The sequence below is a fragment of the Tursiops truncatus genome, chromosome 4, assembly GCF_011762595.2.
Source record: "Tursiops truncatus isolate mTurTru1 chromosome 4, mTurTru1.mat.Y, whole genome shotgun sequence".
NCBI lineage: Eukaryota > Metazoa > Chordata > Mammalia > Artiodactyla > Delphinidae > Tursiops > Tursiops truncatus.
The window spans coordinates 101511004-101530417 of NC_047037.1; the positions used below are offsets into that span (position 1 = coordinate 101511004).

The window sequence follows — 19414 nt, forward strand, 5'->3', positions numbered from 1 at the left end:
AAGAAGTGTTTCAGAATAAACTTTATGAATTTTCATATTTATATAAAACATCTCTCAAAGCCCTTCACGTTCAGGTTTATGCATCAAAAAGGTAAAGACAGGATTCGTAGTAAAACAATCTGACATCAAGAGGGTGTAAGCTCCTTAAATTGAATAGCAGAAAAACACAATAGAGAAACCTACCATCAAAGCAAGAGAACAAAGCACAGTTATAGGCAATCTTGAACTTCACTTTAGGTGAGTAGCTACTTAGCTGAGGCTCTCATTTTTTTAATCATAGTCCTCCAAAATGGTGTGTACAAACTCCAGCAGACAATCCACTGGGACTGGGAAGTGAATATAATAACTTGTATTTTTATTTAATTTTTTCTAATCTTTAAAATAAATTTAGGGGAGTATATGCAAAATACAGGAGAACATGTATATAATTGTTAAGGGCTGAAACTTTTCCCCTCAAAATTCATGTTGAAGCCCTATCTCCCCCCTCCCCCACCCACTCTCCCATCCCACCACCTCAGAATGTGACTGCATGTGGAAATAGGGCCTTTTCAGAGGTGACTAAGTTAAAAGGAGCCCTTTAGGGTGGGTCCTAATCCAATCTGACTGGTGTCCTTATAAAGAGAAAATCTGGGCACACTGAGACACTAGCAGCAGCCATCTGTAAGCCAAGGAGAGAGGTTTCAGACAAGGTTGCCAACACCTTAATCTTGGACTCAGGCTTCAGAACTATGAGAAAATAAATTTCTGTTGTTTAAGCCACCCAGTCTGTGGTAATTTTTGTTATGACAACCCTAGCAAACTAATGCAGTAACTTTATATTTAATGTATACTAAAAATGCTTACTGAAGAGGATGTATAAAATTTGGAGACCACTGGTTCATTTACCCAGAACACAAATTGTTTCCTCATCAGCACACAAAAGGAATTTACAACTCATGCTCTAAACTGGCAAATGATTTTCTTCATATTTTCCCTTTAATATAAACTGATCCCCTTCATTAAAAGAAATTCATTTCTGATTTACTATTTTTTCTCAAAAAAATAGACTTCTATTATTGTTTCCACAAAGACAATGGATTATTGCTATTTTGATAATTTACACCATTCTTTAATGTAAGGTTTGAAATATATGAATTTATTTTTTTGATCCACTGGAATGTATTTCTTGATAAATTAGAAGGTCAGTATTAGCAGAATCTCAATTGCAAAGTATACTTCAGTTAGAGAAAAACTTAAATAGTAAAGCCAAGGATAACAAAATGTATAACCTACAGCTTTATTTGTATAAGCAGTTTCACTTTTGATAAGTTTTGCCATCTGGAAGCATAGTATTTCTTTAGTGTGGAATGGGAGAAACTAAGTAACATAAAAAGCGTAACATATAGAACCAAGTTTCAAATAAAATAAAATATTGCCATAGTAAAGGAACACAGTAAGAGATCAGCCTCAAATATAATGGCATATTCAATTGTTGAATGTTTCTCTACTATTCACAGAAAGTTTTACAAATTAGGTGAATTCTATTCCATCATTTGGCACTTAAAAGAGCATTTCATTTTAAACTTGCAGAAAACATGGCACTTAATTTTTACAAAATTATGAATTTGCTTCCTCCATTATAAAAGTAGACAAATTACAAAAAACTAGCTTGAAAAATTGAGGAAAACACATGACCAATAACTAAAAAATTCACTATTAGCATTTTGCAACATTTCTTTCTAGTGTTGCTTCTAAAACGTTTTCTACTTAAATCAACTACATACACAATTGTATATATGTTATATATGCATTTTACACATAAAAGTATAGAGAATTATCTTTCAAAAAAGTGAAACTATCTTTTGGTTAGTAGCTTTATCTTAACAAGAGACAGACATCAAGTCATCTAGAAACATAAGGTGATATGATGTATGTTTAACTGCCTTTGAAATGACAATGTTCTTTCCCATATATATAAAAATGCATGCAGAGAAAAAAGTTTTTCATGTAAAGTAACAAAAAATTTATCATTTTAATCTATCGATTTAAAATGTCAACAATCATATTTTAAAAATTTTTTTATTTCGTTACCAAAATGAAATCATTTAAGTTTCTCAAATGAAAAGCAAAACAGCATACTGATGAAATTATTTTTATTGTGTGAAAATGTCATAATTCATAATGATTAAGAATAAAAATGCAGCATATAACAAAATAGGCATTTACTTGTTAAAAGCCACCTGGATTTACAAAACTTTAAAAATATTTTTAGAATGCTTTAAGAATACAAATTAATTTTTGAGAGAGATATAAAACATTTATTCCATTTTATCATATATTTAATTTCAAAATCTTGAAAATGATTTTTATTTATTTTTATTAAATGGACTCAGTAATTATTGTACACTACAGTAATCACTGGTAGGAAACAAAAATTTTAAAGATTTATATCTATTCCCAAACTAGATGAATATTAAAAATGGCAAAAGTGTTAGTTTAGGCTTTAGAAAATGAATAAATGTAAATTTTACAAAAAGGAACCAGAAAAGATATACAAACAAGTTTCTTCTCTAAAACCCAATTCAAAATTTACATTGTCTTCTTGTGTTGCTTCTCCTTACACTTCAGTCACGTATCAAATTTAGGTTGTTATGAATTTTGTATCTGAAATAGAACGCTTTTTCTATTCAGTGTGCTAAGTAGGTCCCATGTACAAAACTCAAAAAAACTGCATATGATGCTGACTACAGTAATAAGTGACCTGATTAATAAACGCGTTCAATGAGTTAAAAAATGTGAATAAAATGTGATGCTCTAAAGGAAAATTTTAAAAGTAAATAATCGTATTAAACTGTCTTAGACATACTTAATCATGTTATTGTCAGATACCAGTATAAGTCTGTTAACAGTACAAGTTGCCAAACTGACCAATTTTAACAAGGTGATTACTGTTTAGGGCAGGGGTCCCCAACCCCCGGGCTGCGGACCGATACCAGTCCTTGGCCTGTTAGGAACAGGCCACAGAGCAGGTGAGGGGCGGGCGAGCAAGCGAAGCTCCATCTGCCGCTCCCCATCGCCCCCCATCACTCACATTACCTCCTGAACCATCCCCCCACCGTCTGTGGAAAAATTGTCTTCCACAGACGGTGTGTGTGGGGGATGGTCCCTGGTGCCAAAAAGGTTGGGGACTGCTGGGTTAGAGTATTTTCACCTTGATGTAAATGGATGCTTTTAATTAAACATTTGAATCTATTATTCAAAATATATATCTAAAAGTTTGTCTAAATGCCAGATGAGGAAGAATCCTATAGATGCCGTTCTTCAGTGTAAGAGAAGTACTATTATTTTAAATTAAGTAATTATTTTGGAATTATTTCTTTATAAATGTAATTTAAACCAACATTTCATTCTTATTTCTTTAGTACCCAAGTATTTCCCGGTTATAAAATAAAGTCTCTGGACTACAGTAGCTTTTCTGGTCTTTTTGCCTTTAATTTCAAGGCAAAAGAGAATTAGAATAACCTAAAAGAGTCACTGAAGCTTCTGATAGAACAAGGGAGTGAGAAGAAGCACCCTGATCTCTGAAAAGATCTAATCTTTGAAAGAGGTGTTTATTGGGACTTTTAATAATATCTCAGAAAACATTTTTATTAATTTAAAAAGCATTTAAGTCAAAAGGTATTGCAAGTGTCTCTCATTTATTGGGAACATCACCAAAGAAAACAAACAACAAAAATTCAATTAATTAATTAGTGCTTTCAAATAACATAATGTGGTAAAATAAAAATCTGAGAATCGATTTTAAAAAGATATCTTAAAATAAGGTAAAATTAGGATGTATATTTCAAGAACAGTACTATTATAAAACATACCTCAAACCATATAAATATATCCTGTTTGTATAGTTCATGTCTGTCATGTAAATCAACTCCATTTTCCAGACACAGTTTAAACAAAGCATCTATAGAAAAGTGCACAGTCAATATCTTAGTAATTAAAATTCTTAAACCAAAGTTTTAGAAAAATATAAAAAGTTAAAAATTTGGGTTATAAATTCCTAAGAATTCCCTTTCCATGCACATATATCTTACAAATGTTTAAGATACAGAAATAAAGACTATTAAACAAATAGTAAAGAAAGTGTACAGAGTCCATTGGCTCTTTTTCTGAACAGCTTTTCCTTTAGGAATATGCCCATGAGTGGGGATGTATAAATCAGGGTCAACACTAATTTTTGCTAACTTGGTCCAAATGCTTGTCCCATTTGCTGGTCATTTTGCTTCTTTTTTTTCTTTGAACCATGAAGACCATGGGTAAGTAATTATCAAAACAGTCAGGTCTTTGGCTCACTGATACTGCTACGGTTGTCTTGCCCAAGTCATCGATGTTCAGGGTTTTTCTCCTTTGAGAAAGAAGGTCCTCCAGCTCATCTTGCCGACCTTAACAGAGCGCGTCCATATGAGCTGGTTATGATATGACGTCGTGAGAATCACTGTTAGGTCTCGGTCGCACAGCCAGGGGAGGCAGTGGCTTCCCGTAGAAGTCTGTGCAAAGAAGGGGTACCAAAAATATACAAGTCTTATGGTAAATCAAGATTTCTGACACAATTCTTTAATTTCCACCTTTAAAAGCGTAAGACACTCTGACTTTACAGGTGAAGCAATGGTTGGGGAGGACAAGGGAAAGAAAAGACAGAATCCAAAAAAACTTGAATAAATTCAAAACACAACCACTAGCGTAAATTCATAACTGTAGGTTATAAATTAATCTCTACTTGATTTAATGTATATTTTATTATTATTGTTTCCAATTAAGTGTTCACATTAGAACAAAACAAACAACAAACATCTAAAATTTATGGAACCTATTGCCAAAGCCCTGATAAAATCAGTATTTGTACAATCCATGTCCTTATCCAATGGCTATTACTTCTAGGAATTTGCAGAGAAAAATTCATTAATTATCTTAGTGTTCTGGTACATAGGAATCTTTTACAATGATGCTTCAATATAGTTCATTGATTTAGGGCATATTTGATACAGAAACAGTCTTAATTTGTACTTCATAATAAGTTCCTAGCCCTTAATTACCATAAATTTAGGTTTATCAATTTAATAGCATATGGAAACCTTCAGTAAGTATTTTCTGGCCTATTACCTTAAAAATTATTCTAGAAGCACAGGTGTTCAAGATTACTTGAAATAAATATATTAAAAATATATTCAGGGGCCCATTTCCAGTTCTGCATGTGCCGGAGTTTAGCTAAGCTACTCCATGGTATTGCTGCCTCAGCATCTATTTTGTCTGGCCAAGTGGCCTGTGGGGGCCTTAAGTAGATACTAGCACCTCATGCAAGAACATGCTCTAGAAAACAGCCTGCAGAATCACAGGTAAGTGCTAAGTTCCTGATATGACTTCCCCAATGGCCTTCGTGATCAACTGTCTCCCTCACCTTCCCTTAGATAATACCCCAGAGGAACTTACCAAAACTCCGCTGTTTGGGTTTAAACTGACCAATCTGGCCTTAGCCTGGGAACCCCAAAGCACTCCATCCACAGACCCTAATAAAGGCATGTGGCCCAGGTACTGCAGTTCTCTCTGCCTACAGCTTGCCTTGACCTCCCACTTCTCACTGTGGAACCCTTGAAGCATGTCATGTACTTCCTCCAGGACCTGTGAGTAATTTCTCTATTTCAATTTCTCTTCTGGTCTTTTTGAACTGAGGCCAGGGGCTCTACTTAACAAACATTAATTTAGCAAAGTCCTAATAGCATTTAAGAAGCTTAGAAGTCACTCCATACTAACAAGAAGTAAACAGCTGAACAGACTAAAAAATCACCAGTTCTTCTGGGATCCATAAGAGAGGGGAGGTCACAAAACAAACCACTGCCCTCAATATTGGAGAGACAGGCAAACACAGGAAGTCTCAGTTTACCAGGCCAGACATTCATGAATGGAAAGTGCTGAGGGAACCAGTGCCCAGGTAGGAAAACCTGAAATGTGATTGACAAAATGCTGGATGCTCAGTGTGGACCAGCCTGAGAGTTAAAAACTCCAGGGAAATTAAGTCATAAGGGGGACCCCCTCCCCGATATTGTGAGATGCAGCTCCAGGAGACTGAACAAATTCCCACAGTAAATACTGGAGAAAAATCCCCTCCTGCTCACAGCAGAGCAGGGGAAAAGGAACCATTATGAAATACCTTGGAGTATTTTGTTCTTAACAAGGCCCACACTCAGAGGAAACTAGTTAACCAGAGTCTAACCTGCTGGGGTATTATCAGAACCTAACCCACCTGGGGAAGAGCAATAACCAATTCCAGCTGGCCCTAGCCATTCTGTACCACTTAATGGGGGAGAAAAAAAAAATTGAGAAACTCTTATGAAGTTAACAGTCCAGAGGCACAGGCTCACTAAAAGACTTGAGACCTAATCACAGGAACATAGAATGCTTCCCCTGCCACCACACAGCACCATGGCATTACTAAAGGCCTATTTACAGTAGTTCCTTTTACCAAGTACATCATGCTGGACTATCAAGAAAAAAGTCCAGAAGGCAAAAACACAATTTGAAGAGACAGAGCAAGCATCAAAACAAGATATGGCACTGATACTGGAATTATCAGGCCAGGTATTTAAAACAACTATGACTAATCAGCTAAGGGCTTTCATGGATGGAGTAGACAGCATGCAAGAACAGATGGGAAATGTAAGCAGAGAGATGGAAGTCCTAAGAACCAGAAAGAAATGCTTTTGGGAAAAGAGAAAAAAACACTGTAACAGAAGTGAAGAATGCGTTTGATGGGTTTATTAGTAAACTGAACATGGCTGCGAAAAGAGATATAGATCAATAGAATCCTTGAAAACTAAAAAGCAAAAAGAACTGAAAAGAAAAAAAGAGAATGAGGGGGCTATGTTCTAGTTTGGTGAGAATAGGACTGAGTTGACGCCCTGCATTCAATTTGTGCTTTTCCTGGAATTTCTTTTCTGTTCTTTCCGGAGGGGGAGGGCCGAAAAAAGGACCATTCCAGGGCGCGGCGCTGGGCTTGCCACATTTGGGAGCGCCGCCTGAAGTTGGGCGCACAGCCTCCCGACGCCCTGCCGTTGGGCTGGTGGAGGCCGCAGCACTGCTAGGGTTGTATCAGTCCTCCTGTTTGCACTATTTCTTTTTGCGACCATGGCCCCGCCTTAAGTATTTCTAATTAAGAAACAAAACCTCAGGAGACCGAAACTTAACCAGCCGCTCTCGCTTCTATAATTACGCCTGCTGACCCCCCCCCCCCCCGCAACCGTCCAACCAATCAGACGGCGACTAGTGTCTCTGTTTAAAAGTCAACCAATCAGCGACTAGCGTCTCTGTTTAAAAGTCAACCAATCGGTGACTAGCGTCTTTGTTTAAAAGTCAACCAATCGGCGACTAGTGTCTTTGTTTAAAAGTCAACCAATCGGCGACTATATTTGTACCGGTCTATAAAAGAGCTGTACTAATCTCCGCCAGGGCCTCTTAGCGTCACGGGCAAGGAGTGCGCGGAGGTCCAGGTTCGAACCTGCAATAAATGACCCTTGCCGTTTGGCTTTGACTCTCGACTCTGGTGGTCTTGTGGAGGGGCCTCGCGACCTTGGGCATTTCATTTGGGGGCTCGTCCGGGATGCCCCCAAGCCCACCAGACATCAGGTCAACGGGTCATCGCTGACAACCGATCGGTAAGTAAGCCGGCTCAGGGTACCTTCTGTTTTGGGGACTAGGACAGTCCTGGCGGACGCGCTATAGGACACCTAGTCGGGTGTGGTTGGAGACGTCCACCACGACCCATCTGGGGCTGGCAGCCCATCTGAAGCGCGCACGCGATAACCTCCCCTTCCTCCTTTTACAGACTCCGCTATTGGGACTGCTCTTAATCACTTTTGTTTTCAGAGTAACCTTTTCTAATCAATCTCTTACAGGACCTAGACATGGGCCAAGCACAGAGTACCCCCCTCTCCCTCCTTCTCGCTAATTTCGGGGATGTAAAGTCCCGAGGACACAACTTCAGTCTGGATATCTGGAGAAGAAAACTAATTACCTTCTGCCGCTCTGAATGGCCAACTTTCGGGGTTGGCTGGCCCACCGAGGGTACCTTTTGTCTTCCTATAATCCTAAAAGTTAAATCTAGAGTTTTCTTGCCAGGAAAAGAAGGCCATCCGGACCAGATCCCCTACATCCTGGTATGGCAGGACCTGGTAGAAAACCCTCCTCCCTGGATGACCCCCTTTTTGTCATCAGGGTCATATAAGATCCTTGCGGCCCGACCAACTAAACCTCCCAAGCCTCAGACCCGAACTGCACCCATACTCTCTGACAGCCAAGACCTCCTTCTCCTAGACCCCCCCCCCATATCAATCTCCTCCTGTGGCCCCACAACCAGTCCCCCTTCCTGCTCCTGGCTCTGCTCCTCTCCCCTTGGTAGAACCTCCTGCAGCCCCTCCCGGAGGGCCACCCAGGCCAGAACCGGAGGACCGAGAGGCAGAGGCACTACCGGTCCCCCTGCCCAATGAAAATAATTCCCAGGGGCCGGCTGGGCGCACTCGCGGACGCACTCAGCGCGACCCAGGGTTCCGCCATCCTGATTCTACCAGAGCCCTACCCCTGCGAGAAATAGGCCCTCCCGATGAGACAGGGAACCCCCGACTCCAGTATTGGCCATTTTCTACCAGTGACCTATATAATTGGAAAACCCAGAATGCCCGTTTTTCTGATAATCCTAAAGACTTGATAGCTCTTCTAGATAGCGTTATGTTCACTCATCAGCCCACCTGGGATGACTGCCAACAGCTCCTCCGGATCCTATTCACTACCGAAGAACGGGAGCGAATCCAGCTGGAGGCGAGAAAACTGGTTCCTGGAGATGATGGTCAACCCACCGCTAACCCTGACCTCATCAATGCAGCCTTTCCCTTAACTCGCCCCCCGCAGGATGATTGGGACTATAACACCGGAGAAGGTAGGGGACGACTGCTCATTTATCGCCAGACTCTAATGGCGGGTCTCCGGGCTGCCGCGCGCAAGCCCACTAATTTGGCCAAGGTATATTCAATCATGCAAGGTAAAACAGAAACTCCCTCCTCTTATTTAGAAAGATTAATGGAAGCCTTTAGGCAGTATACCCCTATGGATCCAGAGGCCCCCGAAAATCAGGCCGCCATTGTAATGTCCTTCGTTAACCAGGCAGCCCCTGATATTAAAAAGAAACTCCAGAAGTTAGAAGATCTGGAGGGCAAACAGATACAGGACTTACTCCGTATCGCCCAGCGCGTCTTTAATAACCGGGACGCCCCAGAGGATAAACAACTTAAAGCCACTGAGAAAATGACTAAAGTCTTGGCCGCCATTGTTCAGAAAGACCAAGAGGGCCCCCCAGCCACTCGACCTTCCAGGCGACCATTGGATAGAGATCAATGTGCCTATTGCAAGGAAAAGGGCCACTGGGCTCGGGAATGCCCCAAGAAAAGGCAGCCTCGCCCCAACCAGGGGCAATGGCAACCGAACGCCACCCCAGTCCTGTTTACACATGATACAAAGTAGGGGGGACGGGGTTCGGACCCCCTCCCCGAACCCAGGGTAACCCTACGAGTGGAGGGGAAACCAGTCCAATTCCTGGTGGATACAGGGGCACAGCATTCGGTCTTGGTTAAGCCCCACGGGAAAATTTCTAACAAATCCTCCTGGGTCCAGGGAGCTACGGGAGTTAAACGTTACCTTTGGACCACTCAGAGAACTGTGGACTTGGGCACGGGAAGGGTAACCCATACCTTTCTGGTCATTCCCGATAGCCCTTGCCCCTTACTGGGGAGAGACTTACTCACTAAAATGGGAGCACAAATTCATTTTCGGCCAGAGGGGCCAATCGTAACAGACCCTCATGACCAACCCATATCTGTGCTCACCCTGAACTTGGAAGATGAGTACCGACTTCACCAGGAACCACCCTCCCAAAATCAAGATATAGAGTTATGGCTTCAGCAGTTCCCCGAAGCATGGGCAGAAACAGGGGGGATGGGACTAGCCAAACACCGCCCAGCCCTATTCATAGAGATCAAACCGGGGGCAGATCCTGCACGTGTCCGACAGTATCCCATGCCCCTAGAGGCCAAGACTGGTATCACTCCTCATATTCGCCGGCTTCTTGACCTGGGGATACTGCGTCCCTGCCAGTCGGCCTGGAATACACCCCTGCTGCCAGTCCGCAAACCTAACAGTAAAGACTACCGCCCAGTGCAGGACCTGAGGGAAGTTAACAGACGGGTCATAGACATCCATCCTACTGTGCCCAATCCATATACTCTTTTGAGCGCCCTTTGTCCAGAAAAACAATGGTATACTGTGCTGGACCTCAAAGATGCCTTTTTTAGTTTACCCTTGGCGCCCAAAAGTCAAGAACTCTTTGCCTTCGAATGGTCAGATCCCGAGAGAGGTATAAACGGACAACTCACCTGGACCAGACTTCCCCAAGGATTCAAAAACTCGCCTACCTTGTTTGATGAGGCCCTACACGAGGATCTCAGTGAGTACCGGAGACAAAACCCCAATGTAACCCTTCTGCAGTATGTTGATGATCTCTTAATAGCTGCTGAGACCGCTGAAGCCTGCCTGCAGGGAACCAGAAACCTCCTACGGACTCTCGGCACCCTGGGATACCGAGCCTCTGCCAAGAAAGCACAGATCTGCAGGCCTGAGGTAACTTACCTGGGATACCTATTGAAAGGGGGGCAACGATGGCTCACAGATGCACGGAAGGAAACCGTCCTCCGCATCCCCAGACCCACCACGCCTCGACAGGTGAGGGAATTTTTGGGGTCGGCTGGGTTCTGCCGTTTATGGATACCCAAATTTGCTGAAATGGCCAAACCGCTATACCTAGCCACCAAAGAGCAGACGCCCTTTGAATGGACAGAAGAGGCTGAGCAGTCATTTCAGCAGATCAAAACTGCCTTGCTGTCCGCACCCGCCCTGGGTCTCCCTGATGTCTCCAAGCCCTTCCACCTCTTTGTAGATGAAAGCAAAGGCATAGCTAAGGCCGTGTTGACCCAGCCCCTCGGTCCTTGGCCCCGGCCTGTTGCTTACCTATCAAAAAAATTGGACCCAGTGGCTGCCGGCTGGCCTCCTTGCCTCCGGATGATCGCCGCCACGGCCCTAATGGTAAAGGATGCTGACAAACTAACTATGGGGCAGGAGTTACATGTCACCACCCCCCACGCCATCGACGGGGTTCTCAAACAGCCTCCCGACCGATGGATGAGCAATGCTCGATTGGTCCACTACCAGGGTCTACTGTTAAATCCCCTCAGAATCAGCTACACTCCGCCGCGGGCATTAAACCCTGCCTCCCTATTACCTGACCCAGATTTGGACTCCCCACTCCATGACTGTGCAGAGGTACTGGCCCAGATCCATGGGGTTCGGGAAGACCTACGTGACCAGCCCCTACCGGATGCACAAGTCACATGGTTCACTGACGGCAGCAGCTTTGTCCAGCAAGGTCAGAGGTATGCGGGGGCAGCAGTAACATCAGAAACTGAGGTGATATGGGCAGAGACTCTCCCCCCAGGGACCTCAGCCCAAAAAGCTGAATTAATTGCCCTGACCCAAGCTCTCAAGATGAGCAAAGGCCAAAAAGCTACCATATACACAGACAGCCGGTATGCTTTCGCTACCGCACATATACATGGGGCAATATACCGAGAGCGGGGACTACTCACAGCAGAGGGCAAAGACATCAAGAACAAAGAGGAAATCCTGGCCTTGCTAGCGGCCATATGGGAACCCAAAAAGCTAGCCATTGTACACTGCCCGGGGCATCAAAAACCCACGAATCCAGTCACCCGAGGCAACAATTTGGCAGACCAGACGGCTCGAAAGGCGGCACACACTCCAATACCATTACTTCCCCTGCAACTGCCGGATCCAGGCCCCCGGGAACTACCGCCCCAACCCGACTACTCGGAGGATGACATCAGATGGATGAGCAAGCTTCCTCTAACCCAGGTTAGAGACGGATGGTGGCGGGACGCTAAAAACAATATCCTCCTTCCTGAGAGACTAGGAACCCTGGTCCTTGAACGGATCCACCGTAGCACCCACTTGGGCGCCCGACGGCTACAGGATCTCATCAGGCAGACTGGACTTAAAATTAAAAATGTCTCCGAGAAGACTGAACGACTGGTTGCTGACTGTGCAGTCTGCCAACTCCATAATGCCAGCACCCACCCGCCAACCACTGGCATCCGGGAGAGAGGAAACCAGCCTGGAGCCTACTGGGAAGTGGACTTCACGGAGGTAAAGCCTGGCAAATATGGGTATAAATATTTACTGGTGTTTATAGATACCTTTTCAGGTTGGACTGAGGCATTCCCAACCAAGAATGAGACTGCACGAATAGTAGCTAAGAAGCTACTAGAAGAGATCCTGCCCAGGTATGGCTTTCCAGTTATGATAGGGTCCGACAACGGGCCAGCCTTCGTTTCTAAGGTAAGTCAGGATCTGGCTTCCATACTTGGGGCTAATTGGAGATTACATTGTGCATACCGCCCCCAGAGTTCAGGACAGGTAGAAAGGATGAATAGAACTCTAAAAGAGACCTTGACTAAATTGACCATGGAGACTGGCGCTAACTGGGTAGTCCTACTCCCCTACGCTCTGTTTAGGGTGCGAAATTCCCCCTATAAGCTAGGATTTACTCCCTATGAAATAATGCATGGTAGGCCTCCTCCTATCATCCCTAATCTAAAGACTAACCTTATCCAATTGGACCCAGAAAATAATCTCCTGTCTTCCCTCCAAGCCTTACAGCGGATACACGAGACAATCTGGCCCAAACTAAAAGAGCTATATGCAACAGGACCCCCACCTACTCCACACCAGCTCCGGCCAGGTGACTGGGTCCTTGTCAAACGCCATCGACAAGAGACCCTAGAACCCAGGTGGAAAGGACCTTACCAGATCATCCTGACAACGCCGACAGCCATTAAGGTGGACAGCATAGCTGCCTGGATCCATCACACGCACGTCAAGCCGGTGGACCCATTTTCTGACCTCATCAAGTCCACTAAAGCTGACGTCACCTGGACTGTTGACCGGAGTAAGAACAATCCCCTCAAACTGACTTTGCGCCGTACCCTCCCCCATGATGACCAAGGTACTGCTGATAGCCCTAATGATAGTCCTAACCCTCAACCCTCGGGCCACGAGAGGAGGATTCGGCCCTCCCCCCAATAAGAATACTTTAATACAACTACTATATGGTGCACCGTGCGAGTGCAGGGGAGGTACTATGGAGACTCCTGTTGTTCCCCGAGGGTATACTCATATGCAGGACTGCGGGGGCATAACTGCGTATCTTGTTCAGGAATATAGGGTTACCGGGGCCTCTCAAAACTGGCAATGCTACCATAAGCCTAAGCCACTTCCCCCTCGAGCTACTTGCCCCTGTTCTACCTTCCAGGAATCAATGCATAGCATGTGCTATTCCTCTTACCAGCAATGTATAGGGGCCAATAACAAGACTTATTTCACAGCCATACTACAGAATAATAAAAGCCCCACCATTAGTGATGATAATAAATACCTTCAGGCTGGATGCACTGGCACCCCCGGGACCCCGGTATGCTGGAATACCAGGGCCCCCACACATATGTCAGACGGTGGGGGGCCCCAGGACGCAGTGCGCCAGATAGAAACCCGAAGACAAATAGAAGAGGCCTATCGGCATCTGTACCCACAGCTCAGCTACCACCCCCTAATTCTCCCTAAGGTCGATCCCTCTGAATTGGACTCCCAGACCATGTCCATACTAGAAGCTACTTTTGCGCTTTTGAATACCACCAACCCCAACTTAGCACAGGATTGCTGGCTCTGCCTTCCTCAAGGACCGCCCCGCCCTATAGCCATCCCCACCTTCGCCAATTTAAATATCAGCGAACGATGTAACCCTACTTCACTCCCCGAGCCGTTCCCCATACAATTTTCAAAATTTTCAACCACCTTTAATACCTCATGCTTTGTCAAGAACGATTCCCTCTCTAACGCCAGTATTGACTTGGGAATCCTTTCATCCACTGGATGTAGTCAATATATCCCCGTGAACTCCTCCCTCTGTAGTCCTAATACCACTGTCTTTGTCTGTGGAAGTAACCTAGCATACACCTATTTACCCCCGAATTGGACAGGGGTCTGCACCCTGGCCACCCTTCTCCCCAATGTAGACCTGATCTCGGGAGACACCCCGTTGCCCATTCCCAGCTTTGACCTCTGGGCAGGCAGAACCAAACGAGCCATTACAGTCCTACCCCTCCTGGTAGGATTAGGAATTACAGGAGCTGTGGCCACAGGGAGTACAGGTCTTGGGGTCTCCCTTCACTCCTATAGTCAGCTGTCTAGGCAATTAATAGAAGATGTAGAAACTCTCTCTGGGACCATTCAGGACTTACAGGACCAATTAGATTCGCTGGCCGAGGTGGTCCTACAGAATAGGAGGGGCTTAGACTTACTGACAGCTGAACAGGGTGGGATATGCCTCGCCCTAAAAGAAAAATGTTGTTTCTATGCAAATAAATCAGGCATTGTAAGAAATAAGATCCACCAGCTCCAGGAAGACCTAGCTCGCCGCCGGCAAGAATTAGCGGATAATCCCCTTTGGACAGGATTTCATGGGATGCTCCCCTTCCTCCTCCCCATCCTGGGCCCTCTACTATGCCTCCTTCTCCTCCTCACTATAGGCCCCTGTATACTCAGTAAAGTCATGAATTTTGTTCGCGAAAGAATAAATACAGTCCAGCTAATGATATTAAGAACACAATATCAGCCCTGCGAGGCCTCAGAAATTGAAGAAACGGAGCCTTGAGGACCCAAGATTGGCTCCTCTGGTTCATGAGAAAGGGGGGAATGAGGGGGCTATGTTCTAGTTTGGTGAGAATAGGACTGAGTTGACGCCCTGCATTCAATTTGTGCTTTTCCTGGAATTTCTTTTCTGTTCTTTCCGGAGGGGGAGGGCCGAAAAAAGGACCATTCCAGGGCGCGGCGCTGGGCTTGCCACATTTGGGAGCGCCGCCTGAAGTTGGGCGCACAGCCTCCCGACGCCCTGCCGTTGGGCTGGTGGAGGCCGCAGCACTGCTAGGGTTGTATCAGTCCTCCTGTTTGCACTATTTCTTTTTGCGACCATGGCCCCGCCTTAAGTATTTCTAATTAAGAAACAAAACCTCAGGAGACCGAAACTTAACCAGCCGCTCTCGCTTCTATAATTACGCCTGCTGACCCCCCCCCCCCCCGCAACCGTCCAACCAATCAGACGGCGACTAGTGTCTCTGTTTAAAAGTCAACCAATCGGCGACTAGCGTCTCTGTTTAAAAGTCAACCAATCGGTGACTAGCGTCTTTGTTTAAAAGTCAACCAATCGGCGACTAGTGTCTTTGTTTAAAAGTCAACCAATCGGCGACTATATTTGTACCGGTCTATAAAAGAGCTGTACTAATCTCCGCCAGGGCCTCTTAGCGTCACGGGCAAGGAGTGCGCGGAGGTCCAGGTTCGAACCTGCAATAAATGACCCTTGCCGTTTGGCTTTGACTCTCGACTCTGGTGGTCTTGTGGAGGGGCCTCGCGACCTTGGGCATTTCAAGAACATCCAAGAACTGTTCAAGCACCAAAGGTCTAACATACATGTAATGGGAATACCAGAAGGAGAAGAGAGAAAGGAGCAGAAGCAACAGCTGAAGCAATAATGACTGAGAATTTCCTCAAACTAATGTCAAACACCAAACACCAGATTCAAGAAACTTAGAGAACATTGTGCAGGATAAATGTCCCCAAAACTACATCTAGGTGTATCATTTTCACATTACAGAAAATCAAGGAAAAAAAAAAATCCTGAAAGAAGCCAGGGGGGAAAAACCACTTTTCCAGTAGGTGGACAAAGGTAAGAATTACATTCAACTTCTCCCCAGAAACCATGCAAGCAAGAAGAAAGTAGAGTGAAATTTTTTAAGTATTTAGAGAAAAAAGAACTGCCACCAACCTAGAATTCTATACCCTGCAAAATTATTCCTCAAAAGTAAAAGAGAAATAAAAACTTTCTCAGAAAAACAAAAACTGAAGGAATCTGTTCCCATTAGACCTGCCTTGCAAGAGACGTTAAAAGTTCTTCAGACAGAAGGAAAATAATAAACATCAGAAACTCAGATTTACATAAAGAAAGAAAAAGTGTCAAAGAAGAAATATGTAAAGGTAAAATGAAAACTTATTTTTCATATTCTTAATTGATCCAACAGATAACTGTTCAAAATATTAATAGCAACAATGTATCTGATTATATATACTTATATGCATATCTTATGTACATATATGCTTATATATAAATGCTTATGTATGCTTATATATGCTTATATATATGCTTATATATAAATGAAATGGATGATAGCAACGAAACAAGGGACAGGAGGAAAGAATTAGGATTCTTTGGTTATTACAGGTATTCACACTACCCATTAAGTTGTATAGTATTATTTGAAAGTGGACTTGGATTTGTTGTGAATGTATATTGCAAACTCTAGGGCTGCCACTAAAAAAAAGGCCATGACAAAGGAGGCAAGAATATACAATGGAGAAAAGACAGCCTCTTCAATATATGGTACTGGGAAAACTGGAGAGTTACACGCAAAATAATCAAACTGGATTACCTTCTCACACCATATACAAAAATAAATTTTAAATGACTAAAGACTTAAATGTAAAATGTGAAACCATAAAAATCCTAGAAGAAAACATAGGCAGTGCACTCTATGACATCAGTCTTAACGATATTTTTTGGATATGTCTCCTCAGTCAAGGGAAACAAAAGCAAAAATAAACAAATGGGACTATATCAAACTAAAAAGCTTTTGCATAGCAAGGAAATTATGAACAAAACGAAAGCCTACTGAATGGGAGAAGATATTTGCAAATGATATATCCAATAAGGGGTTAACATCTGAATATACAAAGAATTCATACAACTCAACATCAAAAAAACAAACAATCCAATTAAAAAATGGGCTAGAGGACCTAAATAGACATTATTCCAAAGAAAACAGACAGATGGCCAACAGGCATGTGAATAGTTGCTCAACATCACTATCATCAGGGAAATGCAAATTAAAACCACAATGAGATATCATCTCACACTTGTCAGAATGGCTATCATCAAAAACAACACAAATAACAAATGTTGGTGAAGATGTGGAGAAAAAGGAACCCTCATGCACTGTTGGTGGGAAAGTAAACAGCACAGCAGCCACTATGAAAAACAGTATGGAAGTTCCTCAAAAAATTAGAAATAGAACTACCATACAGTCCAGCAATTCCACTTCTGGGTATTTTTCCAAAAAAAACAAAAACACTAATTCAAAAAGATATGTGCACCCCCCTTATTCATTACAGCATTATTCACAATAGCCAAGATATGAAACAACCTTAAGTGCCCATCAGTAGACGAATGGATAAAGAAGATGTGATACACATACAAACACACGCGCGCACACACACACACACACACACTCACTGGAATACCACTCAGCCAGGAAAAAAAAAAGGATACCTTACCATTTTGACAACATGGATAGACCTAAGAGTATTATGCTAAATGAAACAAGTCAGACAAATACTGTATGATATCACTAGCATGTGGAATCTAAAAAAAAACAAATGAACAAACATAAAACAGAAACAGTCATAGATACAGAGAACAAACAGATAGCTGCTGGACAGGGGAGGTGGGTAGCAAGGGCAGTAGGGTGTGGGGGCGGGAATGAGTGAAGTAGGTGAGGGAAATTAAGAGGTACAAATTTCCAGTTACAAAATAAATGAGTCACAGGGATGAAATGTACAGAGTGGGGAATATAGTCAATAATAATGTAGTATCTTTGTATGGTGACGAAGGTGGTCAAAAGGTACAAACTTCCAGTTATAAAATAAGTAAGTACTAGGAATGTAATGTAAAGCATGATTAATTAATTAACACTGCTGTATGTTATATATGAAAGTTGTTAAGAGAATAAATCCTAACAGTTCTCATCACAAGGAAAAAGTTTCTTTTTCTTTTGTTTTTATCTGTATGAGATGATGGATGTTCACTAAGTTTATTGTGATAATCATTTTATGATGTATGTAAGTCAAGTCATTATGCTGTATACTTTAAACTTATATAGTGCTTTAAATCAATTATATTTCAATAAAACTGGAAGGAAAAAATAAATTAAATAATGAATCTGAATAAATTTCAATGTAAGAAAGAGAAACAGAAAATTACCATTAGGCAAATACCACAGTAATAATTATTGCAGACACAGTCCAATGATGGAGGCTAAAACTAGTAGGCTAAAGTTTGTGGAGAACAGAATATTTGCATAATCTCAAAGAATCACTTCTAAAATATTTACTAATTACAAAGAGGGAAAACAGTAACATTTTACAATGTGGCAAATACCACCTTATCCAAATGATCAAGGTTAACACCACCAGTAATGAGACATACCACCATCAGGTACCCCCTATTTCAAACATTTTGAACATCAGTTTGGTTAAACAGTCAGATTTGCTCTTGTGTCATCAGTTTGGTTAAACAGTCAGATTTGCCTTGTGTCATCAGTTTGCAGCCTCTACCAGAGTGTACCATAGACAACACTTGATTTGCCACAGCTATATCATTACTTAACAAAAAAAAAATTTTTAATAATAAACTGTATACTCTTGCCTCTTTAAAAATATTAGCAGAAAATGATTGTTCAAGCAACTATAAATTTAAAGCAACTACTAAGCTGCAATGATGCTCTAACAAATCTTAATGTAATAGTATAATATAATGAATTCAAAGTATGGATTTCAAAGCTGGACAGACCTAAGTTCAAATCCTGATTTTGCCACTTATAGCTATGTGACCTTGGGGTATAAGTTCCTTACACAAAAAACTGCCCATCTTACAAGGCTATTAGAAGAATTAAAATGAGATAATGTACCTAAAGTGCTTAGCAATATGCCAGTCACATAGTATATACAGTTATTACTATTGCTATAATTAAAATTATAACAGAGACAATTATTTGACAAATTTAAAGTATGCCTTTTCTAATTTCTTGATTTCAAAATTAATGAGAATTATAACACATAACAGAACTCAAGATTAAACCAGAATGAATACCGTTTCTATTATGTTTTACTTCTGGAATTTAAAAGTACCCTACTAAAAAGATAAATCACATCCACATGTCAAGAAGTATCTTTTTCCCTCCCAAGAAATTATTTTTTTTTGCAGTTGATTCTGTATTATTTCAGAATAATTCTGTATTTAATTTAATTCTGTATTTAATTTAATCATCACAAAGAAAAAGTTTCTTTTGATTAAATGTGATTCTGTATTTAACTGCCAGAATTAAAC

The 19414-nt window shown here is 42.3% G+C and overlaps 3 protein-coding genes across 8 annotated transcripts in view; 2 read left to right on the forward strand and 1 right to left on the reverse strand.

Moving 5' to 3' along the window:
- Window positions 1-3660: 3660 nt before the first annotated feature.
- The window catches only part of ARL13B (ARF like GTPase 13B), an 83488-nt gene continuing 67734 nt past the window's right edge, over window positions 3661-19414 (reverse strand). For all 5 annotated transcript variants that reach the window (XM_073804377.1, XM_073804376.1, XM_073804375.1 and 2 more), the window contains one exon: window positions 3661-4523. In XM_073804377.1, coding sequence (XP_073660478.1) covers window positions 4447-4523 — 77 coding nt within the window. In that variant the 3' untranslated portion in view covers window positions 3661-4446. The remainder of the gene's footprint in view (window positions 4524-19414) is intronic.
- Window positions 7542-15573, forward strand: LOC141278600 (protein NYNRIN-like). Its single transcript, XM_073804374.1, has 3 exons — window positions 7542-7682; window positions 8767-8959; window positions 10583-15573. The coding sequence occupies exon 3, from the start codon at window positions 10855-10857 to the stop codon at window positions 13228-13230; it is 2376 nt and encodes a 791-aa protein (XP_073660475.1). The 5' UTR covers window positions 7542-7682; window positions 8767-8959; window positions 10583-10854; the 3' UTR covers window positions 13231-15573.
- STX19 (syntaxin 19) overlaps window positions 16196-19414 on the forward strand; it is a 37508-nt gene continuing 34289 nt past the window's right edge. For both annotated transcript variants that reach the window (XM_019923007.3, XM_073804379.1), the window contains exon 1: window positions 16196-16230. The gene's annotated coding sequence lies outside the window, so the exon portion shown is untranslated. The remainder of the gene's footprint in view (window positions 16231-19414) is intronic.